The sequence below is a fragment of the Rattus norvegicus genome, chromosome 12, assembly GCF_036323735.1.
Source record: "Rattus norvegicus strain BN/NHsdMcwi chromosome 12, GRCr8, whole genome shotgun sequence".
Taxonomy (NCBI): domain Eukaryota; kingdom Metazoa; phylum Chordata; class Mammalia; order Rodentia; family Muridae; genus Rattus; species Rattus norvegicus.
The window spans coordinates 47536957-47564858 of NC_086030.1; the positions used below are offsets into that span (position 1 = coordinate 47536957).

The window sequence follows — 27902 nt, forward strand, 5'->3', positions numbered from 1 at the left end:
GAACTCTGCAGCAAGCTCCATTACATGTCGGCCCCTCAGCAGCCCTGTTGAGTGTCTTAGTTTCTTTCTCTTCGAAGGCTACAACTGTTCTTTCTCCATGGAATTGTATAGGCAAATACCCACCCCACCCCTATACAAAAGCATGGAGAAGGTAGTGTGCTTACCAAGCATGTACGAAGCCCCGGCTGAACTCCACCCCCAGTAAACCACACAAACCAGCCTGGGCAGCACGTGCCAGAAAGGAAAAATACCATTTATCCTGTTAGAAGTCACCATAATGGAGATTTGTTTCCTTAGGAACTGGGATTCTGTAATTACTGCTTTGAACAACTTTCTAACCTAACCAGGCAAGACTGCTTCTCTGGGGCTTGGCTCGGAAGCCTTCTGCTGTTTGAGCGGGTGGGCACCTTAGCGAAGTTCCAGGGCTTCTGGGAGGCCACTACAGGCCAGTGACTGTCACTGCAGGTTTGAGTGTGTAAAAGGACCAACTGCATTGTGAGGAAAAGATGGGGTGGGGGTGGGGGGACGTCCGCATCTCCAACAGTAGGAAGGAGGTGGGAGAAACTCTGGGTTGATGTCAGGACAGATCGTGTCAATGTAGCTGAGAACACAGAGAGCAGATGGAATTCTGGGTTGTGATGGAGTCAGGACTCATTTGATGACTGCCTATCTAGCTCGGGACCGAGGCTCCATGGTGAGGGTGTGAGAGTGGGAGGAAGCCTGCGGCCCCATGAAGTACCGATGTGGGATGTGAGTGTTATGAAAACTAGAGGCTGCTGGAAGCTGGGTGTGGCCAGTTAGGTCTAAGTGCTCAGTGCCATCTTGGGAGTCACAGCTCAGGGGGCATGAATGGGGGCGGGGGGGAGGACTTTTATGAATGCCCTGCCTACAGTCACTGGGGGAATGGAGCACTGGCTGTTTCAGGGAAAGGAACATAGGGAGCTGTGGGCTTGTGTTCTGAGGAGAGCACCTTGGGGCAGCACGCTGGCGGCCTCATGTCCTCAAGTGAGAATTAAGGCACTGTAGCTACTTCTCACAGAAACATGACTGTGTCCTGGTGACCATAAAGGTTGCCTTCCTCAGATGAGATGTCACACTCTGCGTGGCTGACCCAGGCCAGGTCATGGAGGGCATCACAGTCCTGAGAACGACTGCTTTAGTTCATGAACAGAGAGCTCCTAAGATCCAGGTGGAAGGAAAGCTTCCTGTCCATAGAGAACAGGGCTGTGTTGACTCTCGGTGGCCCCATGGTTGGTCTCCTGCTATGCTGTCTGTGTGTCTGTGGCTGGGTCCACTGTCTAACTCCTGCCAGGGCCTTCCGAAGGCCTGGCTCCCCTCAGGAGACTGATGAGAGCAGCCCAAAGGACAGGCTGTCTGCACAGAGCACCCGGTATTCCACAGCCACAGCAGCTGTGACCCGACTCTATACACATCGATCGCCAGAGGACCTGACTCAAGAGGCTTGGACCATTTGTATCAAACGGGGTCCTGTGCTACATGATGACATGCCAGTTACACCCAGCGCCCACCAGCCTACCGCAGCAGAAAGCAGCCTCCACAGCCTGAGGTGAAACAGAGCTTTACTTCACAGTCAGTGTGCATTTGAAAAGGGCGAGTGCTCAAAAGTGTGTGAGGTAAACAGTGCTGGGGCCGCATCCGAGAACCAAGGCAGGAAATGAAACAGACTGAGAAGCAATGCAGCCCTCAAACCCAGGCTCGTCTAACTCTGGGTTCCCATGACCAGAGCAAACACCCTATAGTCAGCAAAGTTGGCAGAATCTTGAATACAGGGACGAAATGAAGGCTACAGAGAGATACAAGTCATAACAATCCAACTCTCGCGACCAGGACCCAGAGCCACTTGCAGAGGTGAATTGGGATCTAACAGTGGGGACACGCTCATCTGTGATTCTGAGTCTCCTGCCATTTCGCCAGTGTTCCTCTGGGCACCTAACTCCCATGGGGCTGCACATAGATAGGCCTTCTCCACACTCGAAAGGTCACTGTCAACCCTGTTTCTATTGGGCCAGCCAACCAAGTGACCCTGAGGACTCGAGAGGTGGCACGTGTTGGGCTCAAGTGCTCTCTATAGGACTCTGCTTCTTGATGGTGTAGAGCTGAGGTGAGGACCATAGGTGAAAGGTCAAGTACCCCACACTAAGCACCCCCAGCTCCTATGGGTAGCTCTCACAACACTTCCAAACAAGGGCTCCTTTGTCACTGTCTTTCCAGACTGCCACTCTTCGGAAATACACACCATGTGATCCTTGGGGCTACACAGCTCACAACTGAAACTCACTACACCAAGACCTATGAGTCTGCCTCCAATAGATTAACTTCTAACGGCAACTGTAAAACCTAAAAGGCTGTCTCCTCCCTCTGCCTGGTCCTCCCTAGAGCAGACAACTACAGGGGAGACAAGAGAACCTACTATCCTGTCATGGAATATGACTTCTTCGAATAGCTCTAAAATCTACTTATAAAGCAGTGTGTGACCTCGGGTGGCACTGTAGACATGAGTCTGTAAGGCCTGTCTGGGTGAGGATGGCAGGGAAGGGCTCTCAGCAGGGCCGCACACCCATGGCATCCTGACATCTATGGACCATGATGCGCCTCACAGGCATGGCTCAAGTGGTCAGCAGCACCCTGAGCCTTGGCCAGAACCAACACTGTACAACTGCCGCGAGCTCTGTCACGTCGGCTTGCTTCTCTGTGTTCAACATCAGTCCCAGGCAATCCTGAGGTGTCCATGAATCTGAGAAAAGAAAGCATAACATTTAATCAGGTCAACAGTCGGGAACACTGGGAACCGACTCCCTTTTATTAAGAGCATCCAACTGAATTTTCACTTATGGCTGAGAGCCTTGTCTCTGAGATGTAAATAAGGCCCTTTATGACCTGCCCTGAGACATGTGTGTGCTCTGTGAAGCAGATCCTGACATTCTGATGTGTGCCCAGGTGACTTTGGAAATGCTGTTCCCTGTGCTTGGAGCCCTCTGTCTACAGGGCTTTGATGTTCTTCAGTAAATGGAAGCCCTACTTACTCCACCCAAGCCCCTGGTTCTCGGACAGTGACGCAATGAATGCTCTCTCTGCAGCACACACCATCAGAATACCAGGGGCCCTAGCTCCAGAGAGCCTAGTCAGCAGGTCCCTCACGATAAGCACAACAGCCCTTGCTCCTACATGCTCCATGGTGCCCTGTTCAGGGTGCAAACAGAAAGATGCACAGAAAGCGACTAGAGCAGAAGGAAAGGGGGACAGGTGTAGATCTCTTGGTTACCTGGCTTCACTGGGCAGCTAGGACCTCGCCCCACTGTTATCTCTCACCAGCTATGCCAAGGGCTCTTCTAGATTGCACTTTGCCCCCCAACAGAGTGGGCAGACACAAGATCAGCCATCAGCCTCTTGGGCTTTGCCAAGGCTGAAGCAGCAGGGACTGGAGCAGAACTCTTGGACCATCTGTGGTCCAGTCAAGGAACAGCAGAAGCCAGACTGGTGAGTCGGGACAGACAGACACGAGGAGGAGAAAAGAAGAGCTCGGGATGGAGCCATGGAGGCTTGACACTTAGTAGGTGCCTACCTTGGGCCTGTAGCCCCTCTTCACCATGGTCCTCGCCTCCTGCTGCAGCCGAGCGTTGGAGAGCTGTTCTGCCTTCTTGGCCTCCTTCTCTTCCTCCTCCTCCTGCCGGGCTGCTTCCCACTCCTGGAACTGGCGCTCCGCAACCTGGACACCAACAACAGAGTCACCAAAGACAAGACCCGCAGGGCACAGCCCCCTTCAAGCAAGAACACGGATGGCAAGTGCCAGCAGCCAGAAGAACCTGAGGGCTGGGAAAGGCCATGCAGATGGCACTGTGAACCTTGTGACAACTCTCAATGCATCCATGTGTTTGGAGAACAGTGTGATGGAAGAAAAGGGACAGTGACATGGGCCTGGCTTCCACAGACTAAGAACCCAGGATGCACCAGGGCCATGGCTCAGTGGTCAGGACAAACTGCTCTACAGAGAAGTAGCTCAGTGCCCAGCAAACACAGGCGAGTGGCTTTCACCTGCTTGTGACTTAGCACCAGGAGAGCCAGTGCCTCCTATTGGCCGCCTTGGACACCGCACACAAGTACACAGACCCACATTCAGACACTCAGACGCACACACACAGACACACACACAGACACAGACACACAGACACACACACACACAGTATTCTTTTAATGTCAGGAAGCATCAGGGAACTCCGAGCTCTGCTCTGCAGGGTCCCGAGAACCTTGCAGAGCCTGCGCCTCCAGGGCCCCGTCCTGAAGAGCCTTCCCTCGCCCTTGAGCCCCACCTGGGCTTCCAGCTCCTGCTTCCTGGCTGACTTCAGCTCTTCACTCTCTTCCTTTGCCCGCAGAGCTAACTGCTTCCCCTCCTCGAGACTCTTGATGAGTTCTTCCCTGTATTTTAGGGTCTCCTCTTGTGCTCGCCGGTTCTGTTCAATCTTTTCTTGGATCTGCTGCTGCCTGCCGGTCAGAACCTGGCCAAGGGGGAAAGGAAGGTTTGCATTTCCGTCTAAAGCATCTGTTCCAAGTCTCATCCTGGATACAGCCACATCCACACCAGCCCAGTCTAACGCGCCCTAATACACAGCGAGCAGGCCTGGGCCACAGCCCAGTGTGGGCCGCCCTAATACACAGCGAGCAGGCCTGGGCCACAGCCCAGTGTGGGCCACTGCTCCCTCGTCCATCCCAACTGTCCTGGTCAGTTTAGTTTGTTTTTCTAACTCTCACACACTAGAATCATCTGGGAAGGAGATTCTCAGTGAGAAAACACCTCCATAGGTGGGCCTATAGGCAGGTCGGTAGGGAATTTTCTTGGTTAATGACTACCATGAAGGACCCAGTCCACTGTGGATGGTGCTACCCTCAGGTGGGTGTGTGGCCCCAAGTTGTAAGAGGAAGCCAGTCGTGAGGAGCAAGTGGGCGAGCAGCGTCGCTCCATTGGCCTCTGCTTCTGTCCCTGGCCCCCTCAGAGACAGACTGCCCTGAGAGCTGTGAGCCCAATAAACCCTTTCCTCTCCAGCTGCTTTAGCTCATGTGTTCCGTCACACAGAACCCTAAAAGATACAACCTACAGCACACAGCAGTGCTTTGGGGAAGACAGCAAAACGCTGGGGAGGCCTCCACACAAGCGAGGAGGAGCTTCAGAGAAACATATGTGACGCAGCCCACAGCGGTGGCCACACAGGTAGGCAGGATGAAGCCACACATCCCCTCTCCTGCTCCAAGTAGCGGAGGTAACTCCTGCTAATCAACCCGCTGTCATCTGCAACCTGGACCCTGACCCAGAGCAATCTGATGTTCCAGCTCCAGCCCAGTAACCAAGGAGCCACCAGACCTGACAACACATGCCCTGCAAGGAAGGGGACAGTAACATGGCCACGAGCGGGGACACAGAGGTGAGGAAGAAGGAAAGCCACAGGCTGCATTATCCAATGCAGACATGACAGTTCCAGCCCACTCTGGCATAACTCTCAGGGCAGAGGTGACAATGACTTGGCAGCTTGGTGACAAGGTTCCTTGCAGCCCTCATAGATGCTGCTCCACTGGACCCTAGGGAGCCCACCTGAGGGTGGCGGAACACGCAGCTGCGTGGTGTTGCCACTGCTGAGGAGCTGAGAGACTGCTGACGAGAGCGCTCCAAGTCAAGTGCACGGTAGGAAACCCAGACACTGTGGCTTTGGAATTACCTCGCTCATCAGTTTGTCCCGCGCACTCTGCTCTCGAGCCCACTCTGCTTCTCTCTTTTCCCACATCTCTTTGGCCTCTTCCCTGGACAAACACAAAAGGAACAGGAGAGGCTCTACGCCATCACCAAAGGCTGATGGATGGGAGGGCACACGCAGGCGCCAAGCTTCAGGCAAGTGCATCCACACCGGCTTTCCTATGATGACAGTTAAGGACAACACTTCTGTAGTATTTTAGGTCATCATTTAGCACTGAGGTAATAAAACCAACAGGCCAGAGACAGGAGAAGGCTACCGCCTGCCCCAGAGCCCAGTTACCACCCCCTTGGGATGACTACCGGCTTACCTCAAGGCAGCAAGCAACCTCCTCGGCTCTCCATGAGCCATATGCCCACCACTTGGCTGAATGTCAGGATCCAATAACAGTGTCTGAACACCAGGGTATACTGCCTAATTATTTGGCTATTTCCGGGGCTGGAGAGATGGCTCAGCGGTTAAGAGCACTGACTGCTCTTCCAGAGGTCCTGAGTTCAATTCCCAGCACCCACATGGTGGCTCACAACCATCTGTAATGGGATCAGGTGCCCTCTTCTGGTGTGTCTGAGAACAGGGACAGTGCACTCACATAAATATTTCCATTTATGGGTTGGGCTTTTAGGCCCTAAAGCCGGGCACAGAGGCCAGCAGTCCCAGCCCCTAGGCACTAAGGAGATCACTGAGGAGGTAGAGACCAGCCAAGGCGTTATGGTGGCACTATCATCAGGATCTTGTCAGGATCCAGACCCAATTGTTACAGAGCTAAGCAGCATTCAACAGTTCCGTTCAGAAGCAACCTCCTCACCCTGTTTTAAGACTTGACATGAACATGTCATTACTGTCACTTTGAACCTTTGAACCATGTTCCCTGGGGATGGTGAGTTAGTTACAAGGACAGAGGTCTCAGAACAAAAGTGGCACACCCAAGAACCTGAGGGCACCTCCCAGAGCCTCCCGCCAGGACTGTCCCCTCACCTCTGTAGCCCTGAGCACCTCCCAGAGCCTCCCACCCAGACTGTCCCTCACCTCCGCAGCCCTTGAGGGCACCTCCCAGAGCCTCCAACCCAGGCTGTCCCCTCACCTCAGCAGCTGCTGCAGCTCTGCCTCCCGTGCCTTCTCCAGCTGCAGCTGCTCCTCGATGACCTGCTTCATCTGGGCCGCATCGGCCATGGCTTGCTCCCGCCTGGCCAGTTCGACTTGCTGCAGCTCATTGTCCTTCTCCAGCAGTGCCTGCAGGATCCGCCCATCTGCCTCCTGGATGCAGGGGTGGGCTGGTCAGAGCCCTGGTGCAGCAAGGTGAGCCCGCCCACCTTCCCACATAGTCTCTTCTACCCAGCCATGTGGGGCCTGACACATTCTCAGGACCGAAGGGAAGGAGTTGGGCCACAGCATCTGCTTCAGGCACTGCACAGGTCAGAAACTTGACCCCTCCTGCCACCTGTACCACCACAGGCACACGCCCCTGGACATGCATGACAACAGCACAGCTCAGAACACTGTATGGTAGGAACCTGTCTAAGAAATTACAGCAGAACTTGAACAGACACATGCACGAACTGCTCACTGCAACTGTAAATGTGGGAGCCCAGAATCCCTGAACGCACACAGGCAGGGGGTGCTGGATTAGCCGTGTCTACACAGCTCAACACGACAACAAAAGCAGGGGGATCCGAGGTGCAGCAGAATGGTGACAGCTCACCCCCAGCATCCTACACTTCATGACAGAGACACCACGCAGCTACCGAGTACGTTTGTCTTTCCCATAAAAACGCCGTGAGCAACGCAACTGAACAGAAGGAACTGCCTCAGGGGGTGTGTGGTAAGCAAGACCAGGAGATCTGTGCAGAAGCAGGCTGCAGACAGGAAGGACACCAAGGGAGGCAAGGAGAAGCTCGATGTGTGCCCCCTGTGAAATGACTGCTAGTTTAGCCAGCTAACATCTGCATTGCCTCCACGGTTTTTCCATGAAGACCTAAGGGTGAGCCAGCGAGACTCAGCAGGTAGAGCCCCTGCCATACTGACCTGAGCTGAAGGAGGAACATCCTCCTCAGGAGCCTCCTCTGACCTCCAAGTGCACACGGGGCCACATGCATGCCTGCCTCCCACACTCTAGCAGTAACATTTCAGTTTCTGTTCACCGGTTCTGAGTGTTTCAACTGAATACATGTGCACCTCGTGTATACCTGGTGCCTTGGAGCACCATGTGGGTGCTGGGAACCAAACCCAGGTCCTCTGCCAGAGCAGCAAGTGATCTGAAGCACTGAGCTGCCCCTCCACTCCCCAGCCTGCATTCATTCATTTACTTACTTATTTTAAATGAACACCTACACACCACGTATGGCGGCACATCCTTTAAACCCAGCACTTGGGAGGGAGAGGCAGATGGATTTCTGTGAGTTTAAGCCCAGTCTGGTCTACATAGCATGTTCCTAGCCAGCCAAGGGTACACAGTGAGAGCCTGTCTCAAAAAAACAGACGAATGCAGCTGGACAGATGGCTCGGCGGTTAAGAGCACTGACTGCTCTCCCAGAGGTCCTGAGTTCAAATCCTAGCAACCACACGATGGCTCACAATCATCTGCAATGAGATCTGATGCTCTCTTCTGGTGTGTCTGCAGACAGCCACAGTATATATATAAAATAAATAAATAAATATATATATATATATATATATATATATATATATATATATATATCTTTAAAAAAAATGCAGCCCACCATGGCTGCACCAAGCCCCGGCAGGCACAGACTGGTAGTGTTGTCGAGTGTGACCCACTCTCTTCTCCTCTGCACCGCCCAACACTGCTCTGGTCCCACCTGGGCTTTATGCAAGGACGCTCGCACTCGGGTCCCGCCTGCGCAGTGGCGATACCGTTCCCAAAGGATGGAGAAAAGCCTGCCAGCACCACTTACTCACCAGCTCCTCCTGGATCTGCTGGGTGCGCCTGTTGAGCTGCGCATTGTACTGATGTCGCAAGATGCGCCTGCAGAGGGGAATCAAGCCGCTTCAGTCCCGCAGAGCCAATCAACATCTGCTCACCGCAGGCCACACCCCCTTTGGTTCTCAGAGGCCCGCCCCCCTGGAAGAGCCCAGGCTTCCCTACACACCCTAGCTCTGTCTTGCGCCGGACGATGGCCATCTGCTTCCTTTCGTCGTCCAGCCTTTCCAGTTCCCAGTGCTGCTTCAGCAGGTTCTCCTGTTCCTTCTTCAGTTTGGTGGCCTGTGGTAAGACGGGGCAAGCAGACTGTCCTCGTGCACCTCTCCGTGTCGGGCAGGTACTACGTAAGCACAGGCTGGCCTAGATGATCATGATCCCCTCATGTGTCTCATGAGTCCCACCTCAACTAAGCCTTGCTACAAGCCTGGCCCAGCCAGAGAGACTTCCTGTGCCGGCCCTCACTAGCTAACTTAGCTTCAGTCTCTTGGGCCAGCACAGCCACCATGGGGAAACCAGAGATGAACATGTCCTTGTTTGGACAAGGACACTATCTCTACATCCACAATGAGTGGTGGGCACTACATCCCTAGTTATTAAAACAATGGGGCGGGGAAAGGGACACAGGAGACCAAAGAAGGTCTCTCTCCATCTGAACAGAGGACTCTGCTCTCTCAGGAAACCACAGCGTTCTCAAAGGCAGCTCACTGGACCAAGATCCCTCATGACTTACACACCGAAGCCCAAACTCGTTACTAGTAGAATGCTGTGCGCTGTGTGCTAGAGCATGTCCCACTGGAAAGACCCTGATCTAAAAGGCCCTGACGAGGTGTGTCACCCGAGCGGACAGGTGTGTCACCCGAGCGGACAGGTGTGTCACCCGAGTGGACAGGTGTGTCCTAGACCATAATGTTCCAAAGTCTGAGACCCACTTGGGCATCTCAGCAGAACCAGGAAGGGGTACACGCTTGAGAAGAGAGGACCCAGTCTGGATCCGGCTCACAGAACCCCCACCCCTGCTATGATCTCCAGTCTGGTCAGGAGGGCTCCCCCTCACCTCCATCTCCTTCTGCTTCAGCTCCTCCATCTGCTGGCGCAGAGCCTCGCCCTGCAGCTGACCCTCTAGCTGCTTCCTCTCCTCCTCGGCTTTCAGCCTGGCCTCAGCTTCCTGGCGGGCGGCCGCATACTCGTTCTCAAACTGCTTGTTTTCCTGCTTCTCAGTGGCTTCTTGCTATAAGAGGGCAACACATCAACATGCAGCCAGCAGAGATTCGGCTCCCTGTTGCCCTTCCGCTGAGGCAGGGCTCAGGCGAGCTCAGCCTGGAAGCCCCGAGGCTCAGCAGTGCTGGGTTCTTCCTCCCCTGAAAGAAGACACAATGAACCTAAAAGCATCGTGTGGACTCAACCCCAGAGGGGCCCCAAGGGCTGCAGGAGATCAGCCAGGGTCCAGTGTTTGAGGTAGGTTTACGATGCTGGGGCGGAGGTGGATGGCAGGTAAGGGCTCACGCTGCTCTTCCAGAGTTCTGTTCTGGTACCCAGATCAGGCCCCAGGCATTCGAACTCCCCCTCTGAGTGACCTGACGCCCTCACCCAGCCTCTCAGATACCAGCACACACAGTACACACATACTCAGCTCCATGGTTAAAAGCACCAACTATGGATGCTCTTCCAGAGGACCCGAGTTCAATTCCCAGCACCTACATGGCAGCTCAAAGCTGTCCATAACTCCACTCCCAGAGGATTCAACACCCTATTCTGACCTCCAAAGGCGTGCTTGAAATACACAGACATACATGCAGGGAAAACACCCAGGCACGGAAAAATAAATTTTAAAAACTTTTTCTTAATTTAAGAAAAAGCTGTCAAAAGAACCCACGCTTGTAGCCTTAGTCTCGGGGAAGTGGAAACAGAGGGTCCCGAGGGGCCTTGGAGGTCTGCTTGGGGAAGTTGTAGACTTCTGAAAGACCTTCCCTCAAAGAGACGGCTGGGCCCTGGGAAACATCTCTCACACACCACACACACGTGAACACACTCGTGCAGATACCCGCACATACACCTAACATGTGCATGTACACACCTATACACACACAGGAACACGCATATGAGCATGTGCAAAGCAAACACCAGTCTGCACAGGCAGGAAGCAGCTGTGCGGGCACCTGCTGCTCATCTGGTCACGAGTGTGGGCGGAGTCACACCTCACACACCACAGCGTCACGAGTGTGGACGGAGACGCACGCAGTGTGTGAGGGTCACACATCACACACCACAGCGTCACAAGTGGACGGAGATGCACACAGTGTGTGAGGGTCACACATCACACACCACAGAGTCACGAGTGTGGACGGAGACGCACGCAGTGTGTGAGGGTCACACATTACACACCTGTTTTTTTTCTTCTTTCTGTGTTGCCCAGGAATTTATCACATGCTTCTTGTGAAGGTCCAACTCAATCTGAGGGTGAGAAAGAAAATATTAATTTCCCCAAGGGCCTGCGTGAGACTGACTGAGGTGACTTACTGCGGTCGGTGCCACCTGCTGGAACCTGACCATGACTCGCTGCCCCAACAAAAGCAGCCTGGATGAGGGCCGGGGTAGTCACGGCCTTCACACCTAAGGTCAATCCCTGGCACCACGTAAGTAAGAGGCAGGATGTGGTGAGATGCTTGTGGGATTCTGAGGTAAGGTGTGAGGCAGAGACAAGAGAACTTCTGCAAGCCCAGGAGTTCAAGGCCAGCTAGCCCAGATCAACTGAGCAGCAGAAAGGGGCAAACTCTGCCTCTGCAAGGTGGGAGGGGAGCAGTGACTACCAGCAGTTGACCTCTGACCTCCACACAAGGGCCACGACACATCCATGGCCCTCACACACAACCATCACTAAAATCAGCACCACCAATCTCAGTGTCTGGCAAGTAGGAGACCAAAGGGTCACGTGCTCCTAAGCCCCGCCTACACCTGCAACAAAAGGGCAAATGTGCTCTCCAGGAACCCAGAGCTGCAATTGAAAGGAGAACCCAGGAAACCTGGGTAAGTAAGCAGGGCCAGCCCTGAGCTTGGCTCACAAAAATCCTGGCTCGAACTCCGAGACCCAGCTGCCTCTGCCTCCCCAGTGCTGAGATTAAAGAAGTGAACCCCTGCATTCGGGAGGCAGAGGCAAGTGGATCTTTGTGAGTTCAAAGTCAGCCCAGTCTACACAGTGAGTTCCAGGACGGACAGGGCTACAGAGTGAGACCTTGCTTCAAAAAACCCCAAAAAACAACAACAAAAAGAAAAGAAAAGGAAAGGAAAAAATGAGCCATTCCATCTAGCTTTCTTATTGTTTTAATATTTTTACATTTAGTGTATGGTGTTTGTGTGTGTATGTGTGTGTGTATGTATGTGTGTGTATGTGTATGTATGTGTGTATGTATGTGTATATGTATGTGTGTATATGTGTGTATGTATGTGTGTATGTGTATGTACGTGTGTGTATGTATGTGTGTATATGTGTGTATGTGTGTATATGTGTATGTGTGTATGTATGTGTATTATGTATGTGTGTACGTGTGTGTATGTCTGTGTATGTGTGTGTATATGTGTGTACGTGTATGTATGTACGTGTGTGTATGTGTGTGTATGTACGTGTGTGTGTATGTATGTGTGTGTGTGTGTGACAACTGTAGATAACCTGTGAGAGTTGGTTCTGCCCTTCACCCGTGTTGGTCCTGGGATGAACTCAGGTCACCAGGTTTGGCAGCAAACACCTTTACCTGTGGAGCCATCTCACCTGGAGTCGCTACTGTCAATTTCTAGACACAACAAGCTACGTAAAGTGACAGTGTCAAACCTGTCCAAACATTGCTGAAGTGCATAGACAGTAAGAGACTTAATGGCCTCCAGCCAACCTCTGTGAGTGACAGATGCCAACCAAGACATCACTCCCTCTGCCACAGGATGCAGACATGGCTCCTATCTCCTCCCAAGGCCAGGCTTCACCTCAGGAACCCAACATGCAGCACCACCCAGTCTGGCTCACTCTGACCACGCTGCCAAGAGAAGCACCCCAGCGTGCAGCTGTGAGGAGCACCCCAGCGTGCAGCTGTGAGGGAGCACCCAGCGTGCAGCTGTGAGCAGCACCCCAGCGTGCAGCTGTGAGGAGCACCCCAGCGTGCAGCTGTGAGGAGCACCCCAGCGTGCAGCTGTGAGGGAGCACCCCAGCGTGCAGCTGTGAGCAGCACCCCAGCGTGCAGCTGTGAGGAGCACCCCAGCGTGCAGCTGTGAGGAGCACCCCAGCGTGCAGCTGTGAGGAGCACCCCAGCGTGCAGCTGTGAGGAGCACCCCAGCGTGCAGCTGTGAGGAGCACCCCAGCGTGCAGCTGTGAGGAGCACCCCAGCGTGCAGCTGTGAGGAACACCCCAGCGTGCAGCTGTGAGGGAGCACCCCAGCGTGCAGCTGTGAGGAGCACCCCAGCGTGCAGCTGTGAGGAGCACCCCAGCGTGCAGAAGACCTATTCCTCACTCCATATTATCCAACTGAAGCTCCTCCCCTCCAGAAACCTCTCTTGGAGACATCTTGAGCCCACTGCCCAGGTCTCTGCAGCCCACGGGGCAGGCAGAGAGCTCCTGGGCTGAAGAACAAATCCCCAAGGGCGGTCTGCGTGGCAGAGGTCACCGCTCAGCCCTGCCTAGCCCTCTTTTCCCCACTATATTTGCCCAACACACATCCAGACTCAGAAACGAAGGAACAAAATCTGAAAACACGATGTCACCTATGCAGGCGAAGTTCTCACCTCTCGAAGTTTCGGGTTGTTCTTCCTCCAGTGTTCATACAGAAGTTGTTCAGCCATCTATCAAGAGACACAGGAGATGTGAGGTCGCTATCCGAATCCATCCACACTTAGACGAGGCACAACAGAGGGCAGCTCAGGCTGTGAGCTTCCTTTCAGTGTCGACACTCCGTCTGCCATTCAAACCTGCTTCCCTTGCACACAAGCTCTGGGGATAGGACATCAGAGCAGCCGAATGGAAGGCATGGGGAAATGCCTCTCCCAGCGGACAAGAGCTAGCTCAGATCTGGTGCTGCGGCTGGGTCCCTTCTAGGAGCAGAAGTTTCCAAATACATACTAGGCTAAAATACATAGACCGAGGCTAGTTACCACTGAGACGCAAAAGATAAAATACAGAGTTCCCAGGCCTCTGTGGGACCACAGAACAGAAACAATGAAGGAGACTCCCATGCTGTGATCTATAAGCCACACACCAAACAGTCCCTGTAAGAGTGGGCGCTGGCCTCCGGCCTGCTTGCCCTCAGTCTTGCTGGCACGCTCATCCATCCCGTGACTGTGGCCAGTGTGAGACTCTCTTCTGCAAGGTACAGTATGGAGGCATCTGCCCTCACTAAAAAGCCTCTGACCGATGAGCTGAGGCGGGACTGGAAGGTGGGGCATCCAGGGAAGAGAGGATTCTGGGAAATGCCAACACTGACAGAGATAGACACATGAACCTAGGAGAGGTAACTAACCACGTGGCATGGCTTACACAAGCCAAAGCCATTGGCCTAGGCATTTGTTCATATATACGAAGTCTCGGGGTTGGGGATTTGGCTCAGTGGCAGAGCGCTTGCCTAGGAAGCGCAAGGCCCTGGGTTCGGTCCCCAGCTCCGAAAAAAAGAACCAAAAAAAAAAAAAAAGAAGTCTCAAGATTGTTATTTCAGGAAACAAAGAGGCCGGGTGGAAAAGAACGAGGTTACAATTACCTCCAACTTCTTCGGGATTCTAACACAGAGTGAAAACTAGAAGGTCTGCAGAAACCCTCCCAGACTCCAGCACCAGGCTGGGAGTGCAGAGACGACAGAGGGTCATGGGCTCAACAACTGTTGCATTCTTGGTCTGTCTGCTGTGGGACAGCCATTGTGGGCCAACCTGGGCTACATCCTCAAAGTACCAACAAAACATAGCCATACTCCCCAGTTGGCACAAATCTGTAATGTTTTACCCTATGTGGTTCAGATCATTGCTATGAGCAGGATCTTAACCATCCCCCAGCCTCACACTTTAGAGGCTGGCTCTTGCCCTGGCAGGAGATTCACCTTTAATCCCAGCACTTGGAAGGCAGAGGCAGACAGATCTCTGGGAGTCTCAGGCCAGGCTAGTCTATAAACAAAGTTCCAGGCAAACCAGAACTACACAGTGAGACCTTTTGTTCAAAAGAACAAAACCAACAATAAAAACAATGGCTTTCCAGCCTCTGGCACTATTCAGAGAAGCCAGGGGGTCTTTAGGGGAACGAGGAACTAGCTGGAGACAACAGCCCACTGTGGTGCATCTTTGAAGGCTATAGGCCAACCCCCCCTTTCTAACATCCACTGCTTTCTGAGCCAGCAGAATTTGAGCACCACTGGTCACTGACTCCATGCCTTCCTCACTACAATAGCTTGAGACCCTCAGAAACCACGAGCTAAACCTTTCCTCCCTGGGGGGACGGGGCAGTGGGTGCTTTCCCCACGGGCTTTAGTCACCTGATCATCTCCTCCCACCAGGCACCCAAGAACAACCCCATAGATGCACTTGTGACTTCCGGCTGGGACTCCCCGCCCTGCAATCTGCTTCCGGTCTAGGGTAGTTACCAGTTTCCTTTGTTCTTCTCGGGCTGACTTCAGATCCCTGTGCTGCTCCCGGAGTCTTCGCTCCCGCAGGCTCATACTCAGCCTCAGTTCCTCCAGCTCTTCGGCCAGCAAGTCCTGCTCCTCCAGCATAAGCTTCCTGAGTCTCTCCCGCCGGACCTCCAGATTCTTCCTCCTCTCCTCCTCCATCTTGCCACAGTAGAGGGCGTGCATGCTAGGTAAGGAGCCCACTTCGCATCAGTCACACCAGGTCACAGTTTGATATACATTTCTATATAAAGTTGGGGGGGTGTTAAAACACCTACAGGGAAGACAACTGTTCTGAACCTGAAAAAACGCGCATCACCTCTGCCCAGCACATCCCAGTTTCCAGCATCACCAGGAGATAACTCAAGCTGTCAAAAGCCACAGTCCCTAAACCCTGAGGCTACAATCCCCTGACTAGCGCGGGGGAGGGTGGTGGTGGGGGCGGAGCACTCAGACCCTTGCCTCCACCCGACACGCAGACACTTGCCTTCGCTGGTAGGAGGTCTTGGAGGTCCATTCGGTCTGTTTGGAGTTGTGGAGGTCCCACGTCTTGAAATAGCGACTGTTCTGCTCCCACTGCTGGCGAAACTCGTCCTCCTGCTGTTGCTGGCGGTAGCGGATATTCGCGGGTCTGCGGTTGGACCAATAAGAGGGCAGCGTGGGGAGCGCCATCTGAAGGGAACAGAAACAAGCAGTGGGCAGGAACTGAGCCAGGTGCGAAGCCAGGAACTCCCATTCGGATGCCTCCTCTCTCTGTGGATGGCACTCACTCCTCCCTTGACTGCACCTTTATCACAGCTAGAAGACCCACATACCCGCCTTAGAACAACCTCACGATCAATTTTTTTAGAATGAGGCCCACGCCAGAATGTTTTAAATGACTTGCCACCACGGCTGCAAAGTATCAATTTAAATAAACCTGCACTGTGCCCAGCAGTGGCCAGCCATGATCAGGAAAACTGCAGACATAGAAACTATCCTTGACAAGGCTGGGTTAGGACATCGAGGACTTTTAAGTTCTGCACAAAACTGCAGGGGCAAGCAGGTCCCAGGGGCATGACCCAAAGGTCCCAGGTACTTTGGAGGCCGAGGCAGGAAGATCACTTGAGTCCAAGAGTACAAGGCCAACCTGGGCAAAACAGGAAGACACCCTCGCCTCAAAAACAAACAAAAATAACCTGAGACAATGATGTAAAGATTAGGGCTGGAGAGATGGCTCAGCGGTTAAGAGCACTGACTGCTCTTCCATAAATCCTGAGTTCAAATCCCAGCAACCACATGGTGACTCACAACCATCTGTAATGGGATCCGATACCCTCTTCTGATGTGTCTGAAGACAGCGACAGTGTACTCACATGCATAAAATAAATAAATAATTTTTTAAAAATGGTGTAAAGTGCCAAGCGCTTGACATACAACTTTTTACAGGTCCCGCGGCGACCGCGACGCCTCGTCCTGCCCCTCGGCCCAGCCTAACCTCTGACTCCTGCGCCTGGCGCCGGAGGTTCGCGGAGAAGAGTTGCCGGCCTTAGCTCGATCTCGCGCCCGCAGGCTCCGAGGGTCCCGCTGCGCCCGCTGCACAGACGCCAGCCGTTTCCTCGCCGGTTGCCGGGCAGCCCTCGGGACGACGGAGCACCGCGAAGGCCAAACCTCCTTCCGCGCGACACCAGCCGCTCTTCAAGAAAAAAAGGGAGTAGTGGGGAGGTTCTGGCGCGCCCTGGCGGTGGGAGGGAAACCGACAGTCATTGTTAGTCCTTGAAGTAAGGGAGGAAGAAAGGAAAAGAATCCTGACCCAATCTGGATGGTTACCTGGGGTAGGGGAGTTAGCAAGAATGAGGTATGGGGGTGAGTGGTTACCTAGAGAGAGGGAGGGTGGAGGAGTAGGGATGGGAGGCAGGGGCGCGAGGGTTAGTTGAGGGGTGGAAGAGCTGGGAGGAGGACAGAAACCAAGGGAATAGGATAGAAGAGAAATAAATCCGTGTTTCTCAAACAAGGCACGTGAGAATCATCCCCTGGCCAGAGCGAAGAAATAAATGATTTTCAAAGATCCACGGGTGTGTCCCATAGGCAACTGAGGCCGAGAACCGCTGGCCTCCGTAATAACAAGTCCTTGGTAAACTACTGTAGTCTTCAGATGGGTGGTGGGTACAAAGATTTTAATAGCTGTAACTCACATGTTCATGTACTACCTATGCCAGTAAAAAGAGAAAAGCAGCCACGGAGGCTGTGTATATTTAGCATGCTCAAAACTCTGAGTTCAATTCCTACAATAATATAAAGTAGTATAATAATGTTTTATTTTACTAAAAAAACTAAAAGAGTGCCCCCCCAAATAATGTAAAAATATAGATAAATATTCCATCATTCATTTTTTTCTTCCATTTTCCCACCCACTTCTTTTCTCTCTCCTCTCCATTCCGTTGTTTCTCATGGAGCCAACGACCAGGTTCAAACCTGCAGCGTGCCGGCTGTGGCCATCCTAGTCGCCCTCTGACCCTAGGGCTGCCCTCTGCCTGCTTCATTGGGGAGGAGGTGGCGCCCCCATCTGTCGTGATTAAGCCAGCAAGGGCCATCACGCTATTGAAGGAGCCCAACACTCATCTGTTGACAGAACTTTCAGCCTGCTGGAAACCTCGGCATACTTGAGTTAGATCCAGAGATGCTTGGGGTTCACTCCTGGTTTGTTTTGGGCAAGCCTGCTCCCTTCTGGGCCTCAGTTTCTTCTGCAGTAGAATTGCTGCTCCTAACTTCCGGACCTCCTCCCGACCTCCTCCCGAGTTTCCTCCTCCTCCTTTGGAAGAGGGTCTTGCTGTACAACCCAAGCTAGAAGTCAGTGTGGAGTTCACCCTGGGGCTCATCCTGCCTCTGCCTCCCAAGGTCTGGGCCTACAGGCATATGCCTCACACTCAGCTTGTCCCCGGGCCTCACACTGGCTAACACAATTTCACTGGCCACTGCAGCTCCAGTTGCAGCTGCAGCTAAGAGGCTGCCTCTCGTACCTTGTTAGCATACGTGTGGCGTATCTGTTCCACTGGGAAATTGGGAGAGAGAGTTAGGCTCCAGTGAACCTCACACAAGTGTTCTCATTTGTACCAGGAACCACGACTGACGAGTGTGAAGCTGGAATTTGAACCAAGCTCTGTGGACTCGGGGCCAGAGCCCAAGTCCTCCCTATCCTGATGCCCCTTCCCTGCTGTGGCAAAAGCTGGGTTTGGCACTTATGGGTTTCAGGCTAGCCTGGGCTATACAATAAGTCTCAAAAAACAAAAAACAAAAAACAAAAGCAAACAAACCAGGGGCAGGAAATGTCTAATAACGAGTTCAAATACCTGGAACAGGAAGGAAGGAAGGAAGGAGGGAGAGAGGGAAGGAAGGAAGGAAAGAAATAAGAAAATAAGAAAGGAAGGAGGCCAGATGTGGTATCACACATCTGTAAACCTGACTCTTCTGTGGCAAGATTGAAGGTAGAGATAGCTCGCAGACCAGGTAAGACAAAGTGTACACTTCAGCAGGTAGAGCCAGAGAAACCCTGCCTCAAACAAGATGGAAACTTCAGAACCAGCTCCTGAGAGTTGTCCTCGGCTTCTCACTCGAGTGCGCACACGCGAGAGCGCGCACGCACACACACACACACACACACACTCTGTGGCCTGCACACGTGTGCAAATGCAAAACAGATTGACTTTATAAGGAGGTCCAGCAACATAAAATATTTATGTTTAACATTTTAATGCTTAAAATTTAGGCCAATGGGGGAGTGATGAGGGAAGCCTAGCAAGGAGGCAGGGTGGGGAGAGGGTGGCTTGCACCTGTGGGTGTCCTGGCACAGGAGGAGGCTGGCGCAGACCGGGAAGTGCTCTCCTTGAGCTCAACTGTAGCAATCCCAGAGGTAGGCACTGCCCTCAATCGGCAGGTGGTCGCCAGGGCACCCTTACCTGCACGTGGCTTTCTCAGCATCTCAGTATCCATTGCCCTGGCTTCGCTGGTGTCTTTGGGCTAAGCCGATGCCCCTCCGTGACGACAAAGCCCAGCTTTGTGACAGGCAACGCTGCAATAAGTGTTCAGGAGAGAACAAAACAAAACACTGTCTAGGGTGTTTGCTGACGACAGCAGTAGCTCTGGGGGGCAGCTTTCAATCCCGCCTTCCGGTCTGTCTCTGGGGTTTGTACAATGCTTGCTGCTGTTGCTGAGGGATGGAACAGCGATCCGTCCCAGGCTACACAGTTGCATCGCTGTGTGAGGTACAGGTGCTTGCCACAGAAGCACTTGGGGAGCCTTTAAAACACCTGATGCTGTGCCAGGAGCAGCATCGCATACCTGTAACTGGCACCCAGGAGGCTGAGGCAGGAGGATCATGATTTCTAGGTCAGCCTGGATTGTACACTAAAACCCTGTCAGAGACAGACAGGCAGGCAGAGAGACAGACAAACAGACAGGAGACCCAGTCCCCCTCCAAAAGAGGTGCTGATTTATTTATTTTACTGATATAGATGGGGCCTGTGCCTTCTGTTTTGGTTTTTCTCATGGTCCTGGGAATTGAGCTAGGGGCCTTGAAGGTAGCTTCCTTCCCAGGGTGATGGGTTTGCTCTCAAGTCTGAGGTCTTGTTGTCTAATCTACTCTCAAGCAATCCTCCTTTCTACACGTACCTGAGACCAAGGTGCCACCACACCACCTTGGTCCTCTTTATTTATATTGGGGCTGGGTGTGAGACATGTATGTAGCTCTGGCACTCCTAGAACTCACTGTGTAGACCAGACTGGCCTGGAACTCACAGAGACCTGCCTGCCTTTCTGTCTCTGCCTTTGCTTCTGCCTCCTGAGCATTGGGATTATAGACGTGCCCTGTTAACAGTGTGCCTGGTTTGGTCTTTATTTTAAATAACTTTAAGGGATAGAGAGATGGCTCAGCAGTTAAGAGCATCCTACTCTTGTGGAGGACCCAAGTTTGGTTCCTACTACCATCAGGTGACTGACAATGGCAGGTAACTCCAGTTCCAGGGGATCCAGCGCCCTCTTCTGGCCTCCAAAGTTACTGCATGCATGTGGATAGACACACAGACACATGCAAATGCACATAATTTTTTAAAAATAACCTTTTCAGAATAGCTTCAAATTTACAGGAAAATCACAAAGATAATGCATCCTTTCTGCAGCCTCTGTCCCCATTATTAACATTTTCTGAGCATCCCATGCTCTATAAGACAGAAGTCCACCATGATCCTACAGAGTCAAGGTCTCTCTGCAGGGCTGTGTTCCTTACTGGAAGCTAAGGGAGATAAAGGTTTCTGCTTTTCTGCCTCCTCTCTGTCTCAGGATATGGCCCCTTTTCCTACAGCGGCAGGAACGTCCTGCGGTTCCTCCTCTGGTCATCCCTTCCTCTGAGCACGCTTCTGGACACATCTTTGTTTATATCCTGCCAGGCTAGCAGCCCTGGAGGATGTTTCCTCAGCTTCAGGACCACACCTGGGTGCCTCTCCCCGAGCTCCCCTTTCCAGCTTTCTAGGACCACCCTCAAAGTCCCTTTAACCTAGTCACACCTGCCAAATCCCTTTGACCACATTGTCACCAGTTGTGGGCATCAGGAGGGACCTCCCTTGGGAGGCTTCTGTCTGCCTACCACAGAGCAACTGTTCCTAGTTTGTGTGGTTGCTTTCACCCCTCCGTGGCCCCTCGAAACGCCTGGCAGGAAGGACAGTTCTCACTCCAACCCACGTGGGCTTGCTGTGTGTCACAGCCCTCACTCACCCCTCTCCGTGTAGGGTGCATTCTGCAGAAAACCCCAACGTAGGAGCCTGTTCTTGGTGCCCTTCTTCAGACGTGTGGCCAGGACGGCACAAAACCAGTTAAACTCATCTAAACTCGTTCTATGTGTGTACAACAAGAGGCTACCTGTGGAATGCCGTTCCAGACTCTTCTATTCATGCAGGAACCTTCTATTTGGCACCTCAGGTAGCACTACCTGCTTCCGTCTGCTGGAATACATTTTTTTAAAAAGACTTATTTATTTATTCTATATAAGTACACTGTCACTGTCTTCAGACTCACCAGAAGAGGGCATTGGATCCCATTACAGATGGTTGTGAGCCACCATGTGGTTGCTGGGAATTAGAACTCAGGACCTCCGGAAGAGCAGTCAGTGCTCTTAACCTCTGAGCCATCTCTCCAGCCCTGCTGGAATACATTTGTCTGATGGGACGCCACTAGCAGTTTTTGCTGCCTGTATTATCTTTAGAACCCAGCTTGTTGTGGGGGAAAAGAGTCTCGGTGGACTCCCAAGAATGTCTTATGCTGGGCTTCAGTTCTCTGGGTATAAATGGCAGATAAAACAGTACTCGCTTACTAATTGCTATCTGTACACAATGCCGGGGACATGGTCAGCACGTGTGTGTGACAATCGTCAGTTTACTGCAGATCACCTGTTAACGGAGAAGCTGGGGAACTCACTGGGCTGCCTGGGCAATGTTTCTTCATTCAGGTTCCCTGGCCCGCTGTGCCCTCGAAGGGTTGATGTAAATCCCTATTCCTCCAAGCCAACTGTGTCACACCTCCACCCCTTGTGAATGACGGGACGGGTGTGGGCTTTAGGCACGGTTCTATTCAGTGGCATGTGGGGACATCTGCTGGGGAGATGGTGACTTTGGGTGTGGTTACATGGGCAGAGCCCCACGGTACTACAGTAGTATGATATATGCATTATATATATATCAATATATATATATTTCATTTATATCACATCTATGAAATGCCAGGACCTGCCCAGCATCATTCAGGTAACTGAGGAAAGCCGAGAGGTATGGCTTCAGCGACAGAGGTTGATGCTAACAGCAGCCGATGAGAGGGCAGGGGCAGCCGATGAGACTGGCTACAGGGTCAGCACTGCTAATGAACAATACATACTTGTCTGGGGCTGGCAAGAATGCCTGGCGAGAATCTCTGAACTCTTTTAATTCTTAAGAGAACATTCTTAAGGAAGAAAAGGATACAGGTCAGATGAGAGTCATGAGGCATCTGCCATTGTTGGCGAGCTCCCCTTGAAAGGGACAAAAGTTATTCAGAGGGTAACTGAACATTAGGCTGCCCACCAGAAGGACACCCTATAATTGTGTGCATGACCCTGGTGACACTGCTGTAGTACACCAGACAAAGTACACACACACATATGGTACTATTACCAAAATGCATACACATGCACACACACATACCACTCCCAAATGTACACACATGCACACACCACTCCCAAATGCACACACATGCACACACCACTCCCAAATGCATGCACACCTGCATGCACGCACGCATGCACAAATATGACTCCACTGTGCAAATGACCAAACACATTATTTCCCTCTAGGAGATGAGAAACTTTCAAATATTTGGCTGCCGCGTGCCGCCTTGCCTCTCAGGATGGCAGCAAACAGGCCTACTGGCTCCTGTCAACTTGGCATCGTCAGGGAGAGGTGGCAGACAGCCCTGTGGAACAGAAAGGCAGTTGGCACAGCGGCTCTTCATACTAAGAGGAGTTGGCTCAACAAAGCCCACTGGGTACACTTAATCCTGCTGAAAACCTGGCAGGGGAGAGACACAGTCACCAGGATCAGGTCCCCAGCAGTAGCCAGTCTGTACTCAAGTATTTGATTTATAACTGTGTCACTCACAGGCAGCCTGCCCGCTAGTGTGCCAGCGGCCAGATTCTCACCAACCCATGAAACCCCACATCAGCCCTGCATGGAGGACACCTCTGTGACACCTCGTGTGACACGTGAGACCAGCGAGGCTATGGTAGAGAAGTGTGGTAGACTTGACTGTCGGCTCCTAACCCTTGAGACCTCAAAATACTGCCTCGTTTCTGAGAACGAGTTATCTGCGTTGCTCTTCTCATTGGAGTGACAGCGTACCTGACAAAAGCCACTACTCATGGTTTAGGGACACACCATTAGAGCAAGGACTTTATGGCAGGAGGAGTTTGAGGGCTACTGGGCCCTTAGGCAGAGAGATGAGTGCTTTGTGTCTTAGTCAGGTTGTGTATTTCTGCACAAACATGACCAAGAAGCAAGTTGGGGAGGAAAGGGTTTATTCAGCTCACACTTCCACATTGCTGTTCATCACCAAAGGAAGTCAGGACTGGAACTCAAGCAGGTCAGGAAGCAGGAGCTGATGCAGAGGCCATGGAGGGGTGCTGCTTACTGGTTTGCTCCCCAAGGCTTGCTCAGCCTGCTTTCTTACAGAACCCAGGACCTCCAGCCTAGGGGATGGCTCCACCCACAGTGGGCTGGGTCCTCCTACCCTTCATCACTAATTGAGAAAATGCCTTACAGCTGGGTCTCATGGAGGCATTTCCTCAAGGGAGGCTCCTCTCTCTGTGATAACTCCAGCTTAGGTCAAGTTGACGCACAGGGCCAGTCAGTATTCAGCTTGGCTTGTCCAGTTGATTCAGCCTAGGACCCTAGTCCGGGGAACGGTACCCACAGTCAGGGAGGGTTAGTTAACCCAATCTGAAAGCATCCTCACAGACAGACCCAGACGTTTGTTTTCATCCTGATCCTAAATTCCATCGTGTTGACATTAAGTATCACAAGGTCCTCCAGGATCCTGAGGCAGGAGATTACCTGGAGTATCTAGGTGGGCTGGCTGGTACAATTTCAGTATGGACTGTCCTCCACAGGCCCATACATTACAGGTTTGGAGTCCGGCATGGTGAACATACTCTCAGCATTCAGAAGACTGAGGCAGGAGGATTTCACATTCCAAACCGACCTGGGCTAGAGGTGACGTATTCGTATTGAGATTGTCTCTCAAACCAAATTCCGGTCCCCAGCCAAAGGCACTGTTGACAGTTGACAAAATCTGCAAGGTGTGGACCCTAAGGGGAGCCTAGGGCTGGTCTTCTGGTCACCGGTGGGTGCGGGTGTGTGGAATTGATAAGGAACTTGGGTCCTTAGACCAGTTTTCTCTTTGACTTTTACTTCCTAGCTATGCAGTGAGCCCTGAGATTCCTGACTCCTGCCATGGGGTGCCCATTCTTCCCCCTGCCATTGTGATAAAATATGCCAGCAAAAACGCAAATTAGAGGGGAAAGGGTTTATTTTTGCTTGCAATTCCAGTCATAGTCCACCACACCAGAGGTGGCAGGAACTTACAACAGCTACTCACATGACGTACACAGACAAGAGCAGGGAGATAATCACATGCTTATTACTTAGCTCAGTTTCCCCAGACCCAGGGAATGGTGCCGCCCACGGTGGACATGTCTTCCCACGTCAATGTAATCAAGACAATCCCTACAGACCAACCTGATCTAGACAATGCCTTGTTGAGATTCTCTTCCTAGTGATTCTAGAGTTTGTCAAGTTTACAATGAAAACTAGAGTCGAGGAAGAAGGCTTGACTGGTAAAATAGAAAGAAAAAAAAAAAACCTCAAAAGGACCTGAGTTCAATCCCCAGGACCCACATGATAGAAGACCTGACTTCTACAAGTTGTCCTCTGACCTCCAAACCCTCTACAAATAAGTAAGTGTAATAAAAAGAACGATTGGGCTTTGGTTTTTTGTTTTTGTTTTTTTGTTTTTTTTTAAATTATAACTAACCACCCCAGGAACAAGATGTGCATCACAGGCCCAAAGCAACAAGGCCAACAGCTCATGGGTAAAGACATCCAAAACTGTGGGCTAAAAGAAACCTTTTAATTTTCTTTTTAGATTTTTTATTTTTATTTTATATGCATGAGTGTTTTGCCTGTGTATTCATAAGTACACTGCATGCATGCCTGATGCCCTTTGAGGCCAGAAGAGGGCATCAGATCCCGGAACTGGAATTAGAGGCAGTTGCAAGCTGCCCTGTGGAATTGAGTCTGGATCCCCTGAGAGAGCAGCCAGTGCCCTAAACCACTGAACCATCTGTTCAGCCCCACGCTTTCTCTTTTTTTTTTTTTTCTTTTCTTTTTTTTGGAGCTGGGGACCGAACCCAGGGCCTTGCGCTTGCTAGGCAAGCGCTCTACCACTGAGCTAAATCCCCAACCCCCCACGCTTTCTCTTTATCAGGTAATTATCAGAGGCATTCTGTTGTGGAAAGAGAAGGCGGAGTAATGAAGGCACCGTCACAAACGTCCTTGCGTCCTTGCAAGAGAAAAATCAACAGAGACTTCTGTGTTCATCGGAGGGGACAGGTGCAGACAGACGCAGAGATTGGAGCAGTGCAGACAGAAGCCACGGGACACTTGGCGCCAGCAGAAGCCGGGAGGGGTAGGATGGGATTCTCTGAACCTTCTGATGTGGGGGGAATGGGCTAGCCCACCTTGATTTGGGCCCAGTGATACTGACCTTGGCTGTCTGGCTGTCAGAGCTGTGAGCTAACTCACTTCAGTGTTTAGTCACCAAGACATCTGTGACAGCAACTATCAGAAACACAGAAAACGGCTCCCCCAAGACCACACAGCCACGTTGGAGTAAATACGGTGTTGGGTTGTGTACGTAGCAGGTGTTCAATAAAGGCTAGCTATCATCATCACCATAATCATCTCTATGACCATCATCACCATCATCACCTTTATCATTGTTGCAAATCCTGCTCTTCAGGAGGCTTAGAGGAGATGTCGTCACAGTGGCGATGAACTCGGATGCCACTTGGGTAGGGTGGGGCTCAATGATTCAGTTTGAGAAGGTGCTGTTAACAGAGGGTGGGGCTGGCTCAGGAAAATGAAGAAACCTTGCAGGGGAACACCCTCTCTGAGTCAATACCAGTCCCCCAAATTACCACCACCACCCATCCAGCTGGTCCCACCAAGAAACAAAGTATGGTGGCCCAGCAGCCCAAAATGGTGAAGGGGTCTCCCTGGGAGTTTTTTGTTGTTGTTGTTGTTTTTCCGGAGCTGAGGACCTAACCCAGGGCCTTGTGCTTGCTAGGCAAGTGCACTACCATTGAGCTAAATCCCCAACCTCTCCCTGGGAGTTTTATTGATTTCATATATGTGAGTACACTGTTCTTCAGACACACCAGAAGAAGGCATCGGGTTCCATTACAGATGGTTGTGAGCCAACATGTGGTTGCTGGGAATTGAACTCAGGCACTCTGGAAGAACAGTCAGTGCTCTTAACTACTGAGCCATCTCTCCAGCTTGGGAGTTTTAAAACTTGGATCCTGTGTCTGTTCTTTGGTGGAGTAAATAAGGAACACTGTTCAAACTGTAAATGTCTGCCCTACTGTGTAGAATATGCTGCTGTGGTAACTGGGTAACCGACAGCCTCTGGCTAAAGCCAGTTTTCCCTCCTCTCCTCTCCCTTTTCCTTCAGATCCCCAAACCCCACTTTCTTTCTTTACCTTTTTTGACACAGGGTCTCTACCTAGCCCTGGCTCTCCTGGAACTCACTATATGGATTTGGCTGGCCTCGAACTCACAGATCTACCTGCCTCTGCCTCCCAAGTGCTGGGATCCCAGGTGTGAGCCACATCGCCCAGCCCCCTTTCATCCTTGAACAAGTGTCATTGGTGAGGGAGAGGGTACCTGCTACTCAAAAAGAGGAGTCTCAGAGCCTAAGTGGGACACGAAGGTGTCTGCATGGGTGGTCTAGTGTGACAACTGGGGACTGTGGGAAGAAAGGGGTCTTCTCAGAACTGCAGGCCTGAGAGGTATCTTGGGTATGGGGTTGTAGCAACAAGAGGAACTTGCTCAGCAATAAGGAACCCAATGGGAACACCTGAGAAGAGGCTGTGTGTCCCTTCAGGAAGAGCAGAGGCAAGAATAAGGCCATTGGACTTCCACCGGCACTAGATCAACCAGAGTCAAACCCTCAGCTTCCATTCAGACCACAGTCCTCAGGGGCAGCAGCTACAGACACCGATGCGTATTCAAAACTCCTCTGAGAGGATCTCAGCATCCATCAGCACGTCCTGTCCTGAACTTAAGAATACCACACACCACTGAAGGGAATCAGGGCCCTCTGGAGAAATGACTGATTTCAGGACCAGGGTAAGCCTGGAATATTCTGTGCAAAAGAGTGAAGAAGTACTTAATCCATAGTGGGGACATGTTGGACAGACACAGAGGCCAGCTTGCAGGGGCTGTCACAGATCACTGGGACAATCAGACCATAGCAAGAATGGACTGTCACCGTGCAGCCTCAGGTCTGCACTGTGGTGATAAGCCCCAAGTATGGGGTATCTGTTCCTTTTTAGAAAGGAGAAAACCAGCATAATAGTGGCCCCCAGTGGAAGGTGCCCTGCCTTACTGGAATGAAGTTAAGATCTGAGCCCTTGGGCTGGAGAGACGGCTCAGCGGTTAAGAGCACTGAATGCTCTTCCAGAGGTCCTGAGTTCAAATCCCAGCAACCACATGGTGGCTCACAACCATCTGTAATGGGATCCGATGCCCTCTTCTGATGTGTCTGAAGACAGCTACAGTGTACTTATAATAAATGAATAAATAAATCTTAAAAAAAAATCTGAGCCCTTTACGGTGGCACATGCAGGGGGATCTCTGTGGGTTTAAGGTCGGCCTGATCTCCACAGTGAGACTGTGTCAAACGAAGGACTTCAATATAGGACCGTTGAAATAACGTGTGTCATCTTCAGGACACAACGAGGGGACA

General features: G+C 51.9%; 1 protein-coding gene and 1 long non-coding RNA gene across 9 annotated transcripts; one reads left to right on the forward strand and one right to left on the reverse strand.

Annotated features, from left to right (window-relative positions):
- Positions 1-1563: 1563 nt before the first annotated feature.
- Positions 1564-16939, reverse strand: Tchp (trichoplein, keratin filament binding). 4 transcript variants are annotated; one of them, XM_006249451.4, is made up of 13 exons: positions 16798-16939; positions 15808-15992; positions 15297-15507; positions 13462-13518; positions 11080-11148; positions 9752-9925; positions 8867-8979; positions 8676-8742; positions 6841-7013; positions 5727-5808; positions 4329-4514; positions 3584-3727; positions 1564-2755 (listed from the first exon to the last, which is right to left on the reverse strand). In XM_006249451.4, the coding sequence occupies exons 2-13, from the start codon at positions 15990-15992 to the stop codon at positions 2723-2725; spliced, it is 1494 nt and encodes a 497-aa protein (XP_006249513.1). In that variant the 5' UTR covers positions 16798-16939; the 3' UTR covers positions 1564-2722. The 4 variants fall into 4 exon arrangements, with proteins under 4 accessions (XP_006249513.1, XP_006249514.1, NP_001178595.1 ...); XM_006249452.4 differs by having other exon boundaries at positions 16737-16878; NM_001191666.1 differs by lacking the exon at positions 16798-16939.
- LOC102547088 (uncharacterized) lies at positions 4514-27821 on the forward strand. 5 transcript variants are annotated; one of them, XR_010056814.1, is made up of 6 exons: positions 4514-5224; positions 5344-5435; positions 5563-11330; positions 15210-15511; positions 16749-24828; positions 25359-25830. It is a non-coding gene; the product is annotated as an uncharacterized LOC102547088 (long non-coding RNA). The 5 variants fall into 5 exon arrangements; XR_010056813.1 differs by having other exon boundaries at positions 4514-5435; XR_010056812.1 differs by having other exon boundaries at positions 5344-11330.
- Positions 27822-27902: the final 81 nt, after the last annotated feature.

Bases quoted from the DNA above. Each gene is read 5' to 3' on its own strand.
- Tchp (XM_006249451.4), bottom strand. From the start codon at position 15,992: ATGGCGCTCCCCACGCTGCCCTCTTATTGGTCCAACCGCAGACCCGCG. The intron at 15,508-15,807 runs GCAAGTGTCTGC...CTCCTTACCTAG, and splicing joins AAGACCTCCTACCAGCGAAG to CATGCACGCCCTCTACTGTG. The intron at 2,756-3,583 runs GTAGGCACCTAC...TTCTTTTCTCAG, and splicing joins AGAGGGGCTACAGGCCCAAG to ATTCATGGACACCTCAGGAT.